At 44.8% G+C, this 16,444-nt stretch overlaps 1 protein-coding gene across 1 annotated transcript in view; it reads right to left on the reverse strand.

The window, feature by feature from the left end:
- Positions 1-16,444, reverse strand: part of ABCA4 (ATP binding cassette subfamily A member 4) — a 109,198-nt gene that overhangs the window by 49,317 nt on the left and 43,437 nt on the right. The window contains exons 14-19 of the mRNA XM_075003286.1: positions 16,048-16,270; positions 14,073-14,294; positions 11,098-11,302; positions 7,466-7,564; positions 3,341-3,565; positions 766-943 (exon numbers count right to left, since the gene is read on the reverse strand). Of these exons, the coding sequence (XP_074859387.1) occupies positions 766-943; positions 3,341-3,565; positions 7,466-7,564; positions 11,098-11,302; positions 14,073-14,294; positions 16,048-16,270 (1,152 nt within the window). The remainder of the gene's footprint in view (positions 1-765; positions 944-3,340; positions 3,566-7,465; positions 7,565-11,097; positions 11,303-14,072; positions 14,295-16,047; positions 16,271-16,444) is intronic.

Genomic DNA, 16,444 nt, shown 5'->3' on the forward strand with positions numbered 1-16,444 from the left:
GAGACAGTGACTGTGCGGTAGATCAACTAATGTATGGATCTAGTATTACCTTCTGGGTATAAAAAGAAAACACAGGACCCCAGGCTTTCTAGTGCTCTGGTGTTCGGGAACAAAAGGGCAGTTTTACATTGGGTGTACCACTTACATATAAATTGTACATAAATACATAGCTATGCTATGAGACATAAATACCACCTACATCCACTAGCTCAGTGGTTTGAACATTGGCCTGCTAAACCCAGGGTTGTTAGTTTAATCCTTGAGGAGACCATATGGGGGTCTGGGGCAAATAGATTGAAAAAAAAAAATCTGCCCAGGACGGTGCTTGGTCCTGCCAAGAGGGCAGGGGACTGGACTTGATACCCTTCCAGCTCTAGGAGACGTGATGTGTGTATGTTCTATGCTCACTTCTGCCCAGGCTATGCACCACATAAGACTTCAGTCAGTGCAGCTGTAGGGCAGTAACCAACAACAGAACCCAGCTGTGCTTGTAGAGAATCTTCAGTTCTTTCTGCCAGAAGGGCCCCTGCTGCCAATTAACCTGCTTATGGGGTTTTCATCCAGAGCATGTTTTATCTCATTCACATTGTACATGTCTTGCACTCCATGCTCTCACTCTTCTAGAGCCAGCATGTCCTGGCATGGGGACAGCCTGCCCTTACATCCTAGTTGCAGATGTGGCAGCCAGGAGCCTGGCGTCCTCAAGGTCAGAGCAGCTGGGCAATAACCTGAATTTGCACAGCCCGAACTCCCGCTAACACTTACATGGTGGTTGTCTTCCCAGCTCCATTGTGGCCAAGGAATGCTGTGATTTGGCCCTCATAGAAAGTAACATTCATGCCATCCACCGCTGGCCTGAGCCTGCCTGCAAAAATCTTCACCAGGTTCTGCACGCACACACCTGGGACCAGGTCTGGAGGCTCAGGTTCAAAAAAGGAGTTTACTTGACAGGCAAGAAATCAAGAACAAAAAGGGAGTCAGAGCCACACTCTGGCTACAGCTCTCAGTACATCATTGCTTACAGCAGCACAGTCACAGTGTAAACTACAACAGTAAGTCGCAGGCCCCAGTGTCCCCTCACACTAGTTTGAAACTGGAGTAGGGTTATTGACTTCCGTGGAGTTATTCTGTACTTATCTGGGTAAGGGAGAGGGTTTGTGCAGAAAGGAGGTCAGGTGAAGATGACTGTTTTGTGTCTGGTCAAATGTGACAGAAAGAGATTGTTTAGGTTTCATTGTCTGTTGATGTGCTGAGAGATTAAACCACAGCCTGGACATGGGGCTTTATTTCTTGCTAAACCATTCAAGTCATCTGGCCAGCTGTGCCTTTTTTCTTCTTACACCATGCTGCTTAAAGTAATATGAAGCTCCCTTTTAATCCTAGTGGGGGAAATTCACCCTGTCTAGGCACCAGTTAAGATGAGCTCTGCAGAGGGGTGAATTTCCCATGAGGATCACAAAAGTTTAATTTTAAACTTCACAATCACGTTCCAGGCAAAGCAGAGAGCTTCTGTAGGAAATTTAACACTCCGGCAATATGAGAACAAATGATAGGAGTTGAGAATATTTATTGTGCAGATCCTGTGCACTTCTATTTACATGAATACTTCAGGGCTCATGGGGAGGGTTATTCTGCAATCATCATTTACTTCACTTCTCAGCTCTCCGAAGGGCTACACTGAGGTGCAGTCTAGGCTGTCTGGGTGTGGCCAATCTTTGGGTGAGCCCCACTTCTCTCAGCAACTTGCATGGCTCTGCTGTTCTAAACAAAGCCAATGGAGAAGCCCCAAGTTACATCATGGGTCTACTTGGCACCACATAGCAGCCATGGTCATAGGACAGGCTGGGCAGCTTTGTGATACAAGACACCATGCTTGCAGCACAGCACTTCTTTGGGTTTTCCCCGGGGCTAAGTCTGGTCATTCTTCCGACTCCACAGGTGGATGGTGATAACATTGTGATGTTTGTTGGGAATGCAAATGAGGGCTTAGTGCAAGCTCCGGGAAGCTCACCAGTTAGGGCAGTTTATGTTGTGCTACTTGGACTGGATTGACTTATTGCTAGTTCACCTGTCCATTGCAGCCATCCTTCAACTCCCGTCACACCTATTCATGCCAGCTGTGATCTGAGTACTCTGCCCCGCCTACTGGTAACAGTGGAACCTTGAATTACATTAACCCTGTAATTGTTTTATTGTGTACTGTTCACACGCGCCAATTACTAGGTAGCTGGCTGAAGACCTCATGCTAGGGAGATGGAATGCAAGCGGCTCCTTTTAGTGACCAGCAAAGCCCCTGCTACTGCAGTGTCAGAGCTGCTGGAACTTGGGAGCTGATGAAACAAAACAAAACAAAGATAAAGAGGTGCTAGAAGCAGATTTACTGAACTGACCTTTGCCCCTTGCCTGGCTTGCTCCTTTTGAAGCACTGTCCTGTTTCCATTCACCCTGAATGCAGGTCACTGACACATACTGAGGATGGGCTCTCATGACCCCAGTTTTACCTCCAGCTTTTCAAGAGAGTCTGAGAGTGGAGCCCTTAGCTGTCTGCGGTAGAGGAATCTGCTGTGGAATCACCAGCTTGCTGCTATGAATTCCTCCAGGGACCCCATGCAGAATGCTCATCTGTCTCCCCACAGAGCCAGCACTGGCCCTTGACTATCAACCAGGTCATGTTGAGGAATGTTTAGATGGAAGCTAAAGTCATCAGCAGAAAAGGCCGCAGAGACAGATCAATTCAGATAATTCCTTTGGAACCAGGTATTTCTCTACATATACAGGACCTGCTACAGGATGGGTTCGGGGAGGACTTTTTGCCTTTATCTTCCCTGATGTCTCTCAAGTCTTGGTATTAAAGTAATGGCCCCTGTTTAACCCTAGCCTGTGCCCCTCTGATGCCACTCAGCAAGAGAACTAACATGGTCTAAGGACAGACACCACTGGAAGAGGCCCAGCTGCAGAGCCCTGCGGTGGAACACACTGATTTTGCAGAAACCAGCGCAGCCCAAAGAGTGGGTGGCTGTGGACAGCACAGGAGCAGAAATTTATTTCAGGCAGAGAACCTGTGGAGTCCCTGGCAGAAATGAAGGCTGAACCCCAGTGAAGAGCTGGCAGCAGCATTACCATTGCCTGCCCTCCTGAGAGAGCGCTGACTTGGTGGCAGCACAGGACTGGTCATATGACCCATGATTACTGGTGTGTGGATAGCTCTGTGCTCCTACATAGAGTGCTGCTCTTGTTTCACACATACACAAGGTTCTGGCTTTCTGTGAAGTACCTGGAGATTAAAATGTCTAACATGAAAAGTCACAGTTGCTCTCTCGCTCTCTCTCTCTCTCCTTACTAGTCATTTCCTCTTTGTCCTTTGCCTCTGCCTTGGGCTTCCCCTGCTTGGCGTGCTCTCTTTTTCTTTTGTGTTTACATTTGGATTCTTTACCATCCTTCTCCCCCTGATTGTCACTCTTTTCTTCCAACTTTTCCGGCTCATCTGTTTCCTCCATTATGTTTCCAGCCTCTTGCTCTCCAGTGGTCTTCCAGGCTGCTCTGCATTCTTCTCCGGTACCTTTTTCTACATTAACCAAAAGTTGATGCATTGGTTACCCTCATCTCTGGAGAGGTACTGGGAGAATTAGGATAGTGACAAATAAAAGCAGGAATTTGCTCTTACCCATGTTCATCATCAAAGCCCCATGCTAACGTTAAGAACTTAGCACTTGCACTCTTCCCCATCAAACTAACACCTCTCTTCCCAGTACTCAGGACTAGACACTTCCGAGGCAAGACTGACACCTTTTCAGCTCCTTAGTGGAAGTTTCTTCCTAGAATCCCAGGTGCTTGGCTGGCTCTGGTTTACATCCTCTACCATGCGGGCTGATATGCCCTGACTGTGTTGGTAACTGTAGACTATAATCTTTGTTAACAACAAGAAGTCTTGTGGCACCTTATAGACTAACAGATATTTCGGAGCATAAGCTTTTGCGGGCAAAGACAAACCACTCCCTCTTAGTAGGTACTTTGTAACAGGAGATCAGAGGTTAAGTGACATACCCAAGGGCAGTGTGAAAGAGTTAATGTATAGTTCTCAGTCATGTGCTTCAATCACTCCTCTAGGAAGAAGAGCAACTGCATGAGTTTATGTGGAGAGGGGACATGGGACACAAGAAAAACGACTCCTCCGATGGGATTTTCCCCCCACAATGTAGCTAGAAGCAGAGGTTCTCTGTAACCTGAAATGCCATTTGCAATACATTGACATGATCTGCAACTATTAGTCTATACTAATATGTTTCTTTACATCAGAGTTTAGTCTTGCCCAGTCCTGTTGCCATTAAAGGTAATGGAAAACCTCTCATGGAGTTCAGCAGTACGCAATTCAACCACAGAAGCCGAGCTGGCCTTGGTGCATGTCTGGACAGCAGCTGGAAGTGCACCTGCCAGCACAGGTAAACAACCGTGTGCTAACCCTGGGCACTGAAAATGGCAGCGTGGGCAGTGCAGCAGTGGTGGTGGCTTGGGCTAGCCACCCATGTACAGTCTCACCCACACCAGTGGGTCTGAGTGCAGGCAGCTCGCCCAAGCCCCTTGCCACACGACAACATCCCCTGCTATTTTTAGGGCGCTCACCCAGCCAGTGCTACCCCTAGCCTGCCTGCCTGCTTGTGCTGGGAGGCATGCTCTGGGCAGCATTAGAGAAACACCCTGAGCAACATAACTGCTGTGGGAACACATGGCACAGCTACCAATCTTTGAAATGTATTGGGCTGACCTGGCATCTTAGGACTTGTTTATACTTATGTCACTGCAACACTTCTGCGAACACATTAGCTATGCCATGGGCAGGCTTCTGCCGCTGGCGCAGGTACACCAGGTCCCCGGGAGGTGGAAGCTATGTTGACAGGAGACTTCTTCCACTGACCTAGTGCTGTCTACACTGGGGTTAGGTCTGGTCACTCCAGGGTGTGGAGTTTTCCTAATTTCCCACTGTAAGCCAGGCCTTAGGCTATGTGTGCGTGGGGAGCTAGAGACCATGTGACTCTCAGAACACGCAGACACATTCATACCAGCTCTCATCAAGCTAGTGAGCAAACAGCAGCAGTGTAGCTGCAGTAGAACTGGCAGTAGTGACTTAGCGGCTCTGAGTACAGCCCTGCCAGGACCTTATGTGCCTAGTTTGGGCAATTAGACCATGCTGCCACTGACCATATTACCATAGTGAAACTACTGTTTTTGGCATGCTAGTATATCTGCTCAAGCTAGGAATCCCACCCCTTGGCTCCAAGTGTGGATGTAGTCTTATTTGTAATTGCATTTCCTCACCATTTTTTCCAGAGCACGACAGTTTTTCTAAAAGGAAGAAGGATATAATTGTTCATTATAATTGTTGCCTTTTTGCGGAGGAAGGCAGGAAGAAACTAATTAAGTAAGCTGAAGAACTGAAGGACCCTCGCCCTTCAAATAGATGAACTATTACGGGCCTTCCATGCAGGGATTCTTCATGGAACTCTGCCCTTTTCTGTTTTACCCTCCCTAAAAAAGAGGAGGAAATGAGTTATGAAATGTTGAATTCTTGTGTGCCAGTACGGGCCTGTTTGGGTTACCTGGGGTAGTATCCTTTCCCTCTAGCCAGGAGCAGCACTACGTTCTCCAGATAACTATAGGACGCATTCTCATCCATAATTATGATGTGTGAATTTTTTTAAAATAATGTTGATCCTGGAAAATGAACTGCTCCTTGGGCCAGATGCTCAGATTTCATACAGACAGTAATACCTCGCTTGAGCAATTTGAACAGCATTATACAGAAACCCAGACCAGAAGGCTTTAGCATTTAAAGGGTCTCCCGCCTAACCCTCTCCGAGGCACATCTTACAGCAAACACAGCACTTGCGGGGGTGATAACCTGAAAGTACAATTCTTTTTCTGGTAGCATTGATAGGCATCCCAAAGGGGTGGTCTAAATGCTAAAACCCTCTAAGTGAGTCTGCAATAAGTCTGGAATTTTCAAAAGAAGTCAAAGGGAAATGTCTGGCCCACCTCCTATTTGTACCTTTAAAATCTCCCTCCACACCTATACACATACAGGTCATTCCCCTGCACTCAATGCCTCCTTGGCTGATAGATGCTCTGAAAAAGCAACAAAGAATGGACTGTAGCAATATCCAGGACAAGTGCTCTCATTCTGAATTCCCCTAACTGTAAGGCTAGTGGGAAAGCTGTTTATTCTGCTTAGAATATACCACAATGTAAATCCCCTTCAAGGGGAACAAAGTTGCTCTTTCTTTTTTCCCAACCCTCACAAGTGGGAAGAGTGGGAGGGGAATTTCAGAATGTTTGCAGAAATTAGACCCTGCTGTTCTAGAAGCAACTGCTTGTGCCCAGACCCCTTGCAAGCAGTCCATCACAGATGATGAGGGGTCATGATGTAAATGGCAGACTGACCATGCAGAAACAGGCAGAGTGATTCCTCCATCTCTCTGGCTGTTCCAGTAGAACCTTAGAGTTACCTGCACCTCAGAAATGGAAGCTGTTCCCAACTCTGAAACATCTGCAACTCTGAACAAAATATTATGGCTATTCTTTCAAAATTTTACAACCGAACATTGACTTAATACAACTCTGAAATTTCACTAGGTAGATGAAAAATGACTTAAGCCATCTTCAGTTCAATGAAACAAGCACAGAAACAGTTTCCTCACTTTGTCGATTCTTTTTAAACTTTCTCTTTAAATTGGTTTGCATGTAATACTGTACTGTACAGTATTTGATTTTGTTTTGGTCTATGCTGCACTTTTGCATGCTTCTGATTCAAATGAGGTATGTGGTTCACCAGTCAATTTGTGACTCTGGTATTTATTTGTAATTGAGAGGTTCAACTGTACTTCTGTGAAAAAACGGAGCCAGATGCTGTTCTTAATTACCCTAGCATCAGTTAGAAGTGTTTATATAGGCACTCAAAATAAGGTGTATATATATTACCTACATGTGTAGGCATACATACTAAAGGGCACAATTCTGATCTCACTCCAGTGTAAATCAGGAGTACTCCTAATGAAGTTAATAGTTACACTGGTGACAAAGTAAGTGAGACTCAGGTCCGGGGAAAGAGGTATAGTCACAGTGTAAACACACCAATTAAGATTACTATCATGTTCATTGTGACTCAGTACACCATATTCTGAGTTGGGTAATAACAGCTCATCTGCATGAGTTAGAGAGATGCAACTCTGAGGTTCCCAGCTAACCTACGCACATTTTCAAAGCCCTCAGGTGGAACACTGACTCATCCTTTAATAACTCACTAATAATAGCGGGCCACTCAGAGTCCAAAGCCACCTGCTAAGATTCCCACTGTACATCTGTCTCTAACTTTTTCAGTGGCTCACATAATGAATTCATAATGTATTCACCTCTGAATGGATCAGTTGGTTTGGAGGTTATTTCAGTGCACCAGAGGTTTCAGATAACTCACCATCAGCAGTTGATGTCTTCTCAGCTTTTGGGTGGGCAGACCCACGCCAGTAAAACTCCTGCAGAGGGAAATACCAAGGCCGTGGTATCCCATACTCCCCTAAAACACAAACATGTATACAGCATCCATACAGCGAGTCCACATTCTTCTATGGACTGAAGCTTAGGTATGCAAATATCATCGTGTAAATATCAACATTTGGCATTTCACTAACAATCACGTTGCAAACCATTACAAGACTAACAAAGCACTTCCCCTCTTTCCCCCTCCCCATGCTTCCAGCAGAAAACCAGTTTCCAAATCTTTTGGGAGGGGAGGAAATAAACACATTGTGTGATCCCAGATAACTCTTGTTTTCTCAAGTAAAATGTGGTTTAATTAAAGAATTAGGCTACCCCCTGCCTGAGGCTAGTTTGAAACCTTAATACCAGTCGGTGACTGCTGAGAAATGTCCAAGTTGCAGTAGGTGGGCTCCTGACCCCCAAGCAATGATTTCTTTTTGAAGTCCCCTTCAAAATTCCAGAGGCTGAGTAGGTGAAAAGCTCATCATGTTTACGCAGGTCACATTGGGCCTGAGTGCACAACAGGCACCCAAACTAAATTAGCAGGCAGTGCAGGCCAAAATTTGACCATGCAGCTTTCCAGGAAAAATAACTGGGGGAAAAAAAAGGGGACACTTTTCAGGCTGAGCTCTGTTCTGAAATGGGAAAGTGCAACTCAGCAACATTAATAAAGCTTGGTAGGCCAGATTCTGAGCTGGTGTAATTCAACAGTTGCGTTGGTTTCAGTGGTGTGGTGCCAATTTACACTGGTTACAAATCCATGCCACTATTTTTAAAGTCTTATTTTCTTTGAGAGCCTATCTACATACTGTCTCATTTGCCAGTTATTCAAAAACAGCAATGAGCTTTGCAATAGAGGCTGGTGTGTCATTTATTTCTGTTTAAGTAGTTATTCAAGTGCCTGCTCGTTTCCACTTCATTTGGACTGGACGACCCCGAGCTGTTTGGGTATTTTCCAGGGAGACTTTTCGCAAACAAGCAATTCATTTCAACACTGCTTCAAACCTGATACAAGGATTTTTCCAATGACTGAAAGTATATAATTTCCACTTAACATACTACCCTCTTGTACAGCCACCATTCATTCATTCATGGTAAGTGGAGAAAACAAATTAGCTCCTTTATGGGACCAGATAGCTGAAGCAACAGAAGCCACCACCCAAACCACAGTACTTGGAAAGGTTTGAGTAACAACTGAACAACACAGCGCCAGGGGTTCCATTGGGGACTGATATAGAAAAAGCAGGGGCTGGAGACACTTATTGGTGGAGCTATGTGCATCTGTGTGAGACAGAAAACAGATCTGTGAGAAACACACCCCAGAAAGACATGGAGAAGGAGCAGAAAACCAAGGAGAGAGCCAGAGCAAACCCTGGGAGCAGAGTAGCCCAGAAAAAACCTTAGAGTGCAGATGTCGGGGGTAAGCTGTTGGCTAAAGAGAGACTTGGAACTGCTAAGAAGCTGTTCGATTCCCTTGGTGTGCAGGGAAATAGAACTGCACACACCTTGTAACTAAACTGAATCACATGATCAATTTCTTCTCCTAACAGAATAACCTTCTGAAGTTTGGCTAACCACCTGGAGCAAACAAGAGTGACGCGCTTATTACCACCTGATTCAGTAACAAGCAGTGGAGCCATGGTATGTATGCTGGATCAAAGATGACCCTGTTGCTGCTATGGATTCTTTAATGCAGTATTCCAACCATGTCTAACATGAGGCTAAACAACCTTTTTTTTTTTTTTTTTTTTTTTTTTTTAATTTCTAGGAAATGTTCTTTCCTGATTAAATGCTTGCCTCTTAATTTGTACCATGTTGCTAACGTCACACCCAGGATTGTCGATAAAAACCTTAAAAAGCCCTTAGGGAATATTCTTAGCCTTCTAATCAGTGAGAAGAATAATTTATCTCATATTCCATATTAATTGTTGTAACTACACCAGAAGAAACGGTTGGCATGAAGAGGTACACTAATGAGTGTGGCCCTCAGAGAGTTTGTATTTTGTGCTTCAAAATGCATTGTCACAACATGTAGCCAGACAGCCAGCCCCCCTCTCAGCCCTACTAAATAACGTGATGCACACACACCAACATCCTAGGTGGGAAAATATTTACCCTAATAAAAGGAATGTCCAGTAGTCGAAACTTATTGTTTCTCTCCCGTGCAAGTGTAAACTACTCTTGCGAGAGCTGGCGTCGCCCAGACAGACCAGCCCCAATTTGGCATAAGAAAGGAGAAAGAGAATAAAGGAGTACAGAGGTATAAGTATGGGACCTACAGCACCATGATTTTTGAGTGCTTTTCACTATCTATCTGCTGGTCAGATAAGTGACAGCCTCCCAAGGCTTCTGCAGCTAAAAGGGTCCCTAAGCCTTGTCCCTTATTCGTCTTTCCGCGGAATTGGGTGACTGATCCTGGCTTGGCACCGCTGGAATCGAGAGATGCAAGGAGGGTAAGAAGCACCCACACCTGATCTCCTATCTTTAGTGTACACATATTTTGAAATAGAGCTCTATACTTTGTTTTCTTTCTTTGGGATCGTGGCTTCAGTTTTGTAACTTGTTTGTGTGTGTAACATCTATACATTTAAATAAGTAGGCACTAGCAATTTTGTAACCACATGATTAGAATCTAGTTTAATAAATTTTGGTAACCGTTTGTGCATAAGCCTAACTTGTTTCTCTGGTTTACTGTAAAGCAGCCAACACAATTAAAGAACCTCAGCCGTTTTGGCTATAAAGCCTGGCCATTAGGTGAGAGTACTAAGAGCCTAGCGTTGAGTTGTGCCGCCTCCACGGGGCAAACTCTTGGGGCGCCTGTCAGTCAATCCTGACTGCCCACTGCGAAGGGGCTCTGAGCTCTAGCAGTTAAAGTCACGGGTGTGGAAAGACTCTTAGTGCTGCCATTGGGGCACCTGTCAGTCAGTGTTGACTGCCCACTGTGAAGGGGCTCTGAGCTCTAGCAGTTAAAGTCACGGGTGTTTAGGACCTTGGGGCATCCGTCAGCCTAGCCCAGGCTGCCCGCCGCGAAGGGACAGTGCGTCCTAGCAGTTAAAGTCACGGATGGTATAAAACGGGCATAGCTGGCACCTCACCAAACATCCTTGGCCATCGGCTAACACAACAGCATGTCAAAATTTTTCTAATAAAAAACAAATGATTATAAATGGTCTTTTCTGAGCATGGAAGTTTTGTGAAAAGATTGTTTTATGAAATATTCCCTTTTTTGGCAAAAAGCCACAAATATGTGTTTTCCTTTCACCCCATCCTTTTCCAGATACAAAACAGAAAAAAAAAAGGGCGGGGGGGCACGCAGGGAGGAGGATTGAGAAAAAGGAAATATTCAAAACTGGTTCCAGAAAGGACTAGACTTGTGGTCTATCTGATCCAATGTCTTGTGTCTGCCAGGAACCAGCACCACATCAGTCAGAGGAAGCAGGAAGAAGGTAGACAGATGTGGGGTAATCTGCCCTCCATTAAAGTCTTACTGTATTAGCTAAGATTGATAGCTAGAGATCAGCCTAGGACAGTGTTATTTACACCTCTGCCACAAGTCAGAGATTGACATACCTGGAAAAACACTTTCAAGGTACCATGTGAGCACTCCATATAACAAAGCATCGAAAAGCATCATCTCAATAGAGAAGAAAAAACTGTATTCATCTCCCTCAAGAGGGCTGGTCCTGATATTGTCCCACTGTAGCCCCAGACCTTGCTCTTCATAGCGCGACAAGTATTCGGTACCGAACCCAAAAGCCACCGGCGAGAGCAAGCTCTGGAATACAGGTAAAACAACAGGGATTCAGGCAGAAGGAAAGCCAACATCAGTAAAAAAAAAATTGAGCTGAAGCATGAAGTATGATTGCACATGGGAATGATCAAGATGAACTGAAGGAAAGGTTTCATTTTAATCACAATCTTCAGTAGACCAGCACTGGGGGGCCAAGTGTTCAGTGAAGGACACTGAGACATCATTAATCTCAGGACTAGGACTAAGGCAACTCTATGAATGATTTAGACACAGAGGACTAAATTTAGTCGTGGCGTAAATAGGCTCAGTTAGCACTGAGTTCAATGGAGTAGCTTTTGCTCATGTGAGGGTGAATCTCATTGGTCATCTCTTCATAAAGGGAGACCAAAGGAGATGACTCTGACAGTTTGAGCGCATGCAAAAAGTCATCAGCCTCAGCAGACTGAAATATGTACGTGAAATAAAAGGTAGGATGGTGGCCCAGGTCTCCTCTTCTTTACCAGGTGTATTGCACTCTCAAATTAGCAGGAGAGACAAGAGGACACAAGGAACACCAAGACAAAGGAATTATACAGTGTGCATGGAATGCCAGTGTCTGTGCAGAAAGGAAAGTTCACACAAGACCCAGCCTGAGCAAAATCACAACCTCCCACCCTTTTCCAATCGATGTACACAGTTATTGTTCCACCAGGCCAGTGAAATCTCTGGCCACCTTTCCCCCTCGAGCTATGCAACAGTTCAAGGAGAGGGGATGCTGTGCTGCATCACAGGAGAGGTAGCCTGGCCCATGCCATACGGAATGGGGGTGTCCCTGTGGTTGGATCTCAGAATTAAAATGTTCTACTTGCAGATGAAATTTTCCCAGTTTTTGATTATTTGCCAAAAAGCAGAAACCACCCATCCAACCAGCACTATTTCACAATCTGTGAAGCACTAAGAAAGCAACATAAGCCCAAACATGACACAACATACACAGCAACTCATTTCTCCAGTGCTCCCTATCATGGGTTCAGTCACCAATGGCCTGATTCCCTTCTCACAGATTCCCTTCTTTTATAACCATGTAAACTCATGCTGTGGAGCTAAGGGCAGTGAGCTCACCACAGAATCAGATGCTTGATCCGGTTTTATGGCCTTCATTTGCAGAAAATGCTTGACCTTGTGCAATTAGAGAGCCCGATCTACAGGCTCCATCTAAGTAGAGTTAGAGGACCAGTCATTCCCCTGAGCCAATTGTAATACCATGCACCACAACTGTGTACCCTGTGCAAATCAAAGGAGTTTGCATTTCAGGTTCTGGATTTGGCCCATCTCTAGTTTAAAGGTCACACTGTCAAGTCAATTTGAACCCCTTGTACACACACATGCTTTTTCAAGTTGGCAAATGCTCGTAGGAATACAAATGTTTTCATGAAAGCAGATTTCAGTCAATTTAAGGTCATGTTACTATAGCTCTCTAGTCCTTATGTTAAAATGCAGCTGGCCTATTTAAATCTCACATGATTTAAAAATGATACTTTGCTGTCTTCACCACTTCCTCTTAATTTACAGTTTGTATTTACAGGTTGAACATCTGTACTCTGGCACGCTCTCATCCAGGAACGTCCATAATTTCGTATGATTTAGTTTGTCAGATGACCACTTACCATGGGTGGGGCAGTTTCCCCACAGTCCCACAAAGTTTGTTTACAGACAGCAGTCCTGGCTCTCTGTGTTCTGTGCTGTCATTTAGCTGTAATTGACCCTTAAATGTCTCCTAAGAGCCCAGTAAGCAGGGGCAGCATTAGTAATGCTACTAGACAATACTGACCTCCCATGGTCCAGCAAATTCTCTCGGGTCCTGAGGGTGCCAGACCAGAGAGATTCAACTTGCATTTGTTTCTAGCCAGTTGTACTTGTGGCTCTCTCTCATGTCGCAGCAAACTGAGGAACAGGTTGCAAATGTTTCAGGGGCATGTCTACATTAAAAAGGCCAGTTTTATTGAATTTTAAAATGAAAAAAAAAAGCCATGAAAACCTTTCTAGTGATTATGGTTTATCAGAGGCTTATTTGCTTATGACAGCTAACTTCTCAGCCTAAGTTAATTGACAGTGGCTCACTGAGCTGGGAGTAACTCCACTGAAGTCAGTTGAGTTTTCGCCAGTGAAAAAAATCAGTGTGAGGAAGGAGGACGATGGCTCACATCTCTACTCTCAGGCTACATCTACATTATACCCCAGATCGCATGAAGTGGGTCTGTGCCCACGAAAGCTTATGCTCCAAAATATCTGTTAGTCTATAAGGTGCCACAGGACTTCTTGTTGTTCTTGAAGATACAGACTAACATGGCTACCTCTCTTATACTTATAGCCCAGATTGACTCTCTGGGATTGATCCACCAGAGGTCAATTTAGTAGGTCTAGTTAAGACAAGCGAAATCAACCTCAGTTCACTCTTCTGTCAACATGTGACTCTACTCCAGACAAAAAGAGCAAGGGAAGTTGATGGTAGAGTTTCTCCCATTGACTTCCCTGTGGTGTAGAACCTGTGGTAACTCAGCTAAAGTTATGTCAACTCCAACTATGTTATTCACGTAGCTGGAGTTGCACAGCTTAAATGGATTTTCTGCTGTATTGGAGAAAAAGCTTTCATGGGCAAGACCCACTTTGTCAGATGCACGTGTAGCCTCAGTTACTGACACACTGAGTAGAGGAACAGAGATAGGGGCACAAGAAAGTCAGGACAAAGAAGCTATACAGCCAGAGAGAGCCTGAGGTAAGAGATTTTTACAGAGGGAGGCTAAAACATTCTTACTGCCATAATCTTCAGATTAATAGTCATGCGGTCCTGCCAAGCAAGGCAGACAACGTGAGGCAGGTAGAGGGTGAAGTAGATGACTCCACTGCAGGTGGCTGCCAAGTTTGCTTTGGAGAAGAAGGTGCTGAGCAAGAAACACTGCATGATGGTAGCTGTGGTGAATGTCAGCAGAAACAGAAAGAGGATGAGGGGATTGCTGTAGCGAAGCACCCCGCCACACTGTAACCAAAGGAAACCACATGAGATTAGGCGCCCTTACCTCTCTCAAAGTAGCCCCAAAGCTCAGAACTACTGTTGGTACCACATCTATAATGCTCAATCAATTTAACCCACCCACTCTACCTAATCTACTTAATCTGCCTCTCCTGCAGTTCTACCGGAGCCTGAAGGTTTTACAATTAAAACAAAACAAAAACAGGATAAACTAAATCAGTGGTCTGATTTCATTTCTGCTCACTAGCTCTGAGGCACTTGACGCTGTTGCTAGTCTCAATGACTGCCCAGCCCAGAGTTCTATGTGATGACTTTCTGTTGTCTTTGTAACAAGTGAAAAATCTAATGTTCTCCCTCTGCATTCTTCAAAGGAAGGCTCCCGGCAGACTTTACATCCGTACAAATCCAAGTGAGACATGTCTGCCTGGAAACCAATTCTGTCAAAATAAAACTGTCTCAACTGTCAGAACAAATTGCCATTGTTCTCCCCCCGACACCCCCCACCCCCCGGAGAGAGGGTGGGACTGACATTTAAAAAAGAAAATCTGCGAGTGGGATTAAAAAGCACTATGTTCTGCAGTCAAATGACAGTCACATTCCCAGAGCCCGTGAAGGCTGAGAATGACTAAGATGTCCCAGAATCCTTTTTGTATAAAGTAACCCCCTGGATGAACTTTTGTTGACCTTACTTCCTTAGTGCCTTTGAATCTTTAATGTTCCCGCTCACGGTAAAGTGCTGTCTCAACTGATTGTCAGTTTACCCCTAACAGAGAAGGGCTTTTTTGTTCCTTTAAGAGCTTGCTGCCATACAATTTTTATCCCAGTGTAGCTAGGCCAGTTGCCATATAGTTATACTAGTGCAGGTCCTAGTACGGATGAAGCTGTAATGGTATGGTTAGTCCCATATGGCTAGTGGAACAATTATTTTGGCTTCCACACTAGGCAGGTTGTATCACTTTAACTATGCCAGTATAGTTAAGGGTGTAGACAAGCCCTAGGAGTGCAATGCACTGTTAGCTTGTAGGGACAGGATTGGTTAGAGAGCTCAGACTGACTTTGGATGCTGTATTTTTAATAGTTCAGAGCACTGGGGGAAAACGCCAGGTAACTCTTTCTTGCCAGAGCAGCACCAGTTAAGGAACCAGCCAGTCCCACTCAGTTCAAGAAAAGGATTGCATGGCCTTGGAATTTGGGTCCAGTTCTAACAAAGCCACTTGGAAAAAGCAGCAATTCTGAAACTAAGGAGGCAGGAGAATGCTTTCCAGAGAGAGAGGGATAGAATAGGCTTGAGTCAGTCCCTAATGCCTCCCCCCGATGTATGATAGTGCCCTATACTTTCAAAAGCAAGTAACCACAGCCTATGATAAATGGCTCGGACGGAGAATGAAAAGATTAGAATTCCTCTGATTGAGATCTTCTACCTCTGAAGCAGTGATACATATTGAAAGGCTTGTCCCTGTATACTGGTAATGGAACATGACTTGTCAGTGTAATCAGGATTGACACATCCCCATGCAGACAGTCTTACAATAAGTCTCATTAGTGAACTTATCTCTCTCTGTCTCTGCCAAATGCTGAGGCAGCCTGGAGGGCTGCTTACAAGAATGAAGATTCTACGTGCTAAAACTAGAGTAGGCCACCAGTGGTTCTGGTCTCCTTCTGTAGAGCTATTGTTTCTTGATGGACAGCTAATATCAACAGTGCAAACATGAACTGCAGCCTTGGGGCTTTCTAAAGTCCCTCCCAAGCTAATCCTTACCGTAATTAGTGCTGTCAGGAGAGACACGCTCACAGCCATCACGATGAAGCTGTCTAGGAACCAGGTGTACCAGATAACCCCATTAGTAACTCCCCGGTTCTTCATGGCTTCTTTCAATCTCATTTCCTTCTCCAGCACAATGCTCTTCACAATCATGGAGACTGAATAAATCCAAGCCAGCACCATGAAGATAGGGAAGGAGCGATTCAGGGTAATCATGAAGCTACCCGTGCATGGAGAGACAAGTAAGTGAAATACAGATAAACCAGGCCAGGATTTGGACAAAAGTGAAGAAAGGGAGAAAGAAAAAGAGATATGAAGAATTTGCTGCACTTATCATGGCTGAGCATTTCAAAGGTGTCTATGGTTTGGGTTCTCTGAAAATCCCAGTCTAAGA

This window comes from Carettochelys insculpta, chromosome 9 (assembly GCF_033958435.1).
Source record: "Carettochelys insculpta isolate YL-2023 chromosome 9, ASM3395843v1, whole genome shotgun sequence".
NCBI classification, from domain to species: Eukaryota; Metazoa; Chordata; order Testudines; family Carettochelyidae; genus Carettochelys; species Carettochelys insculpta.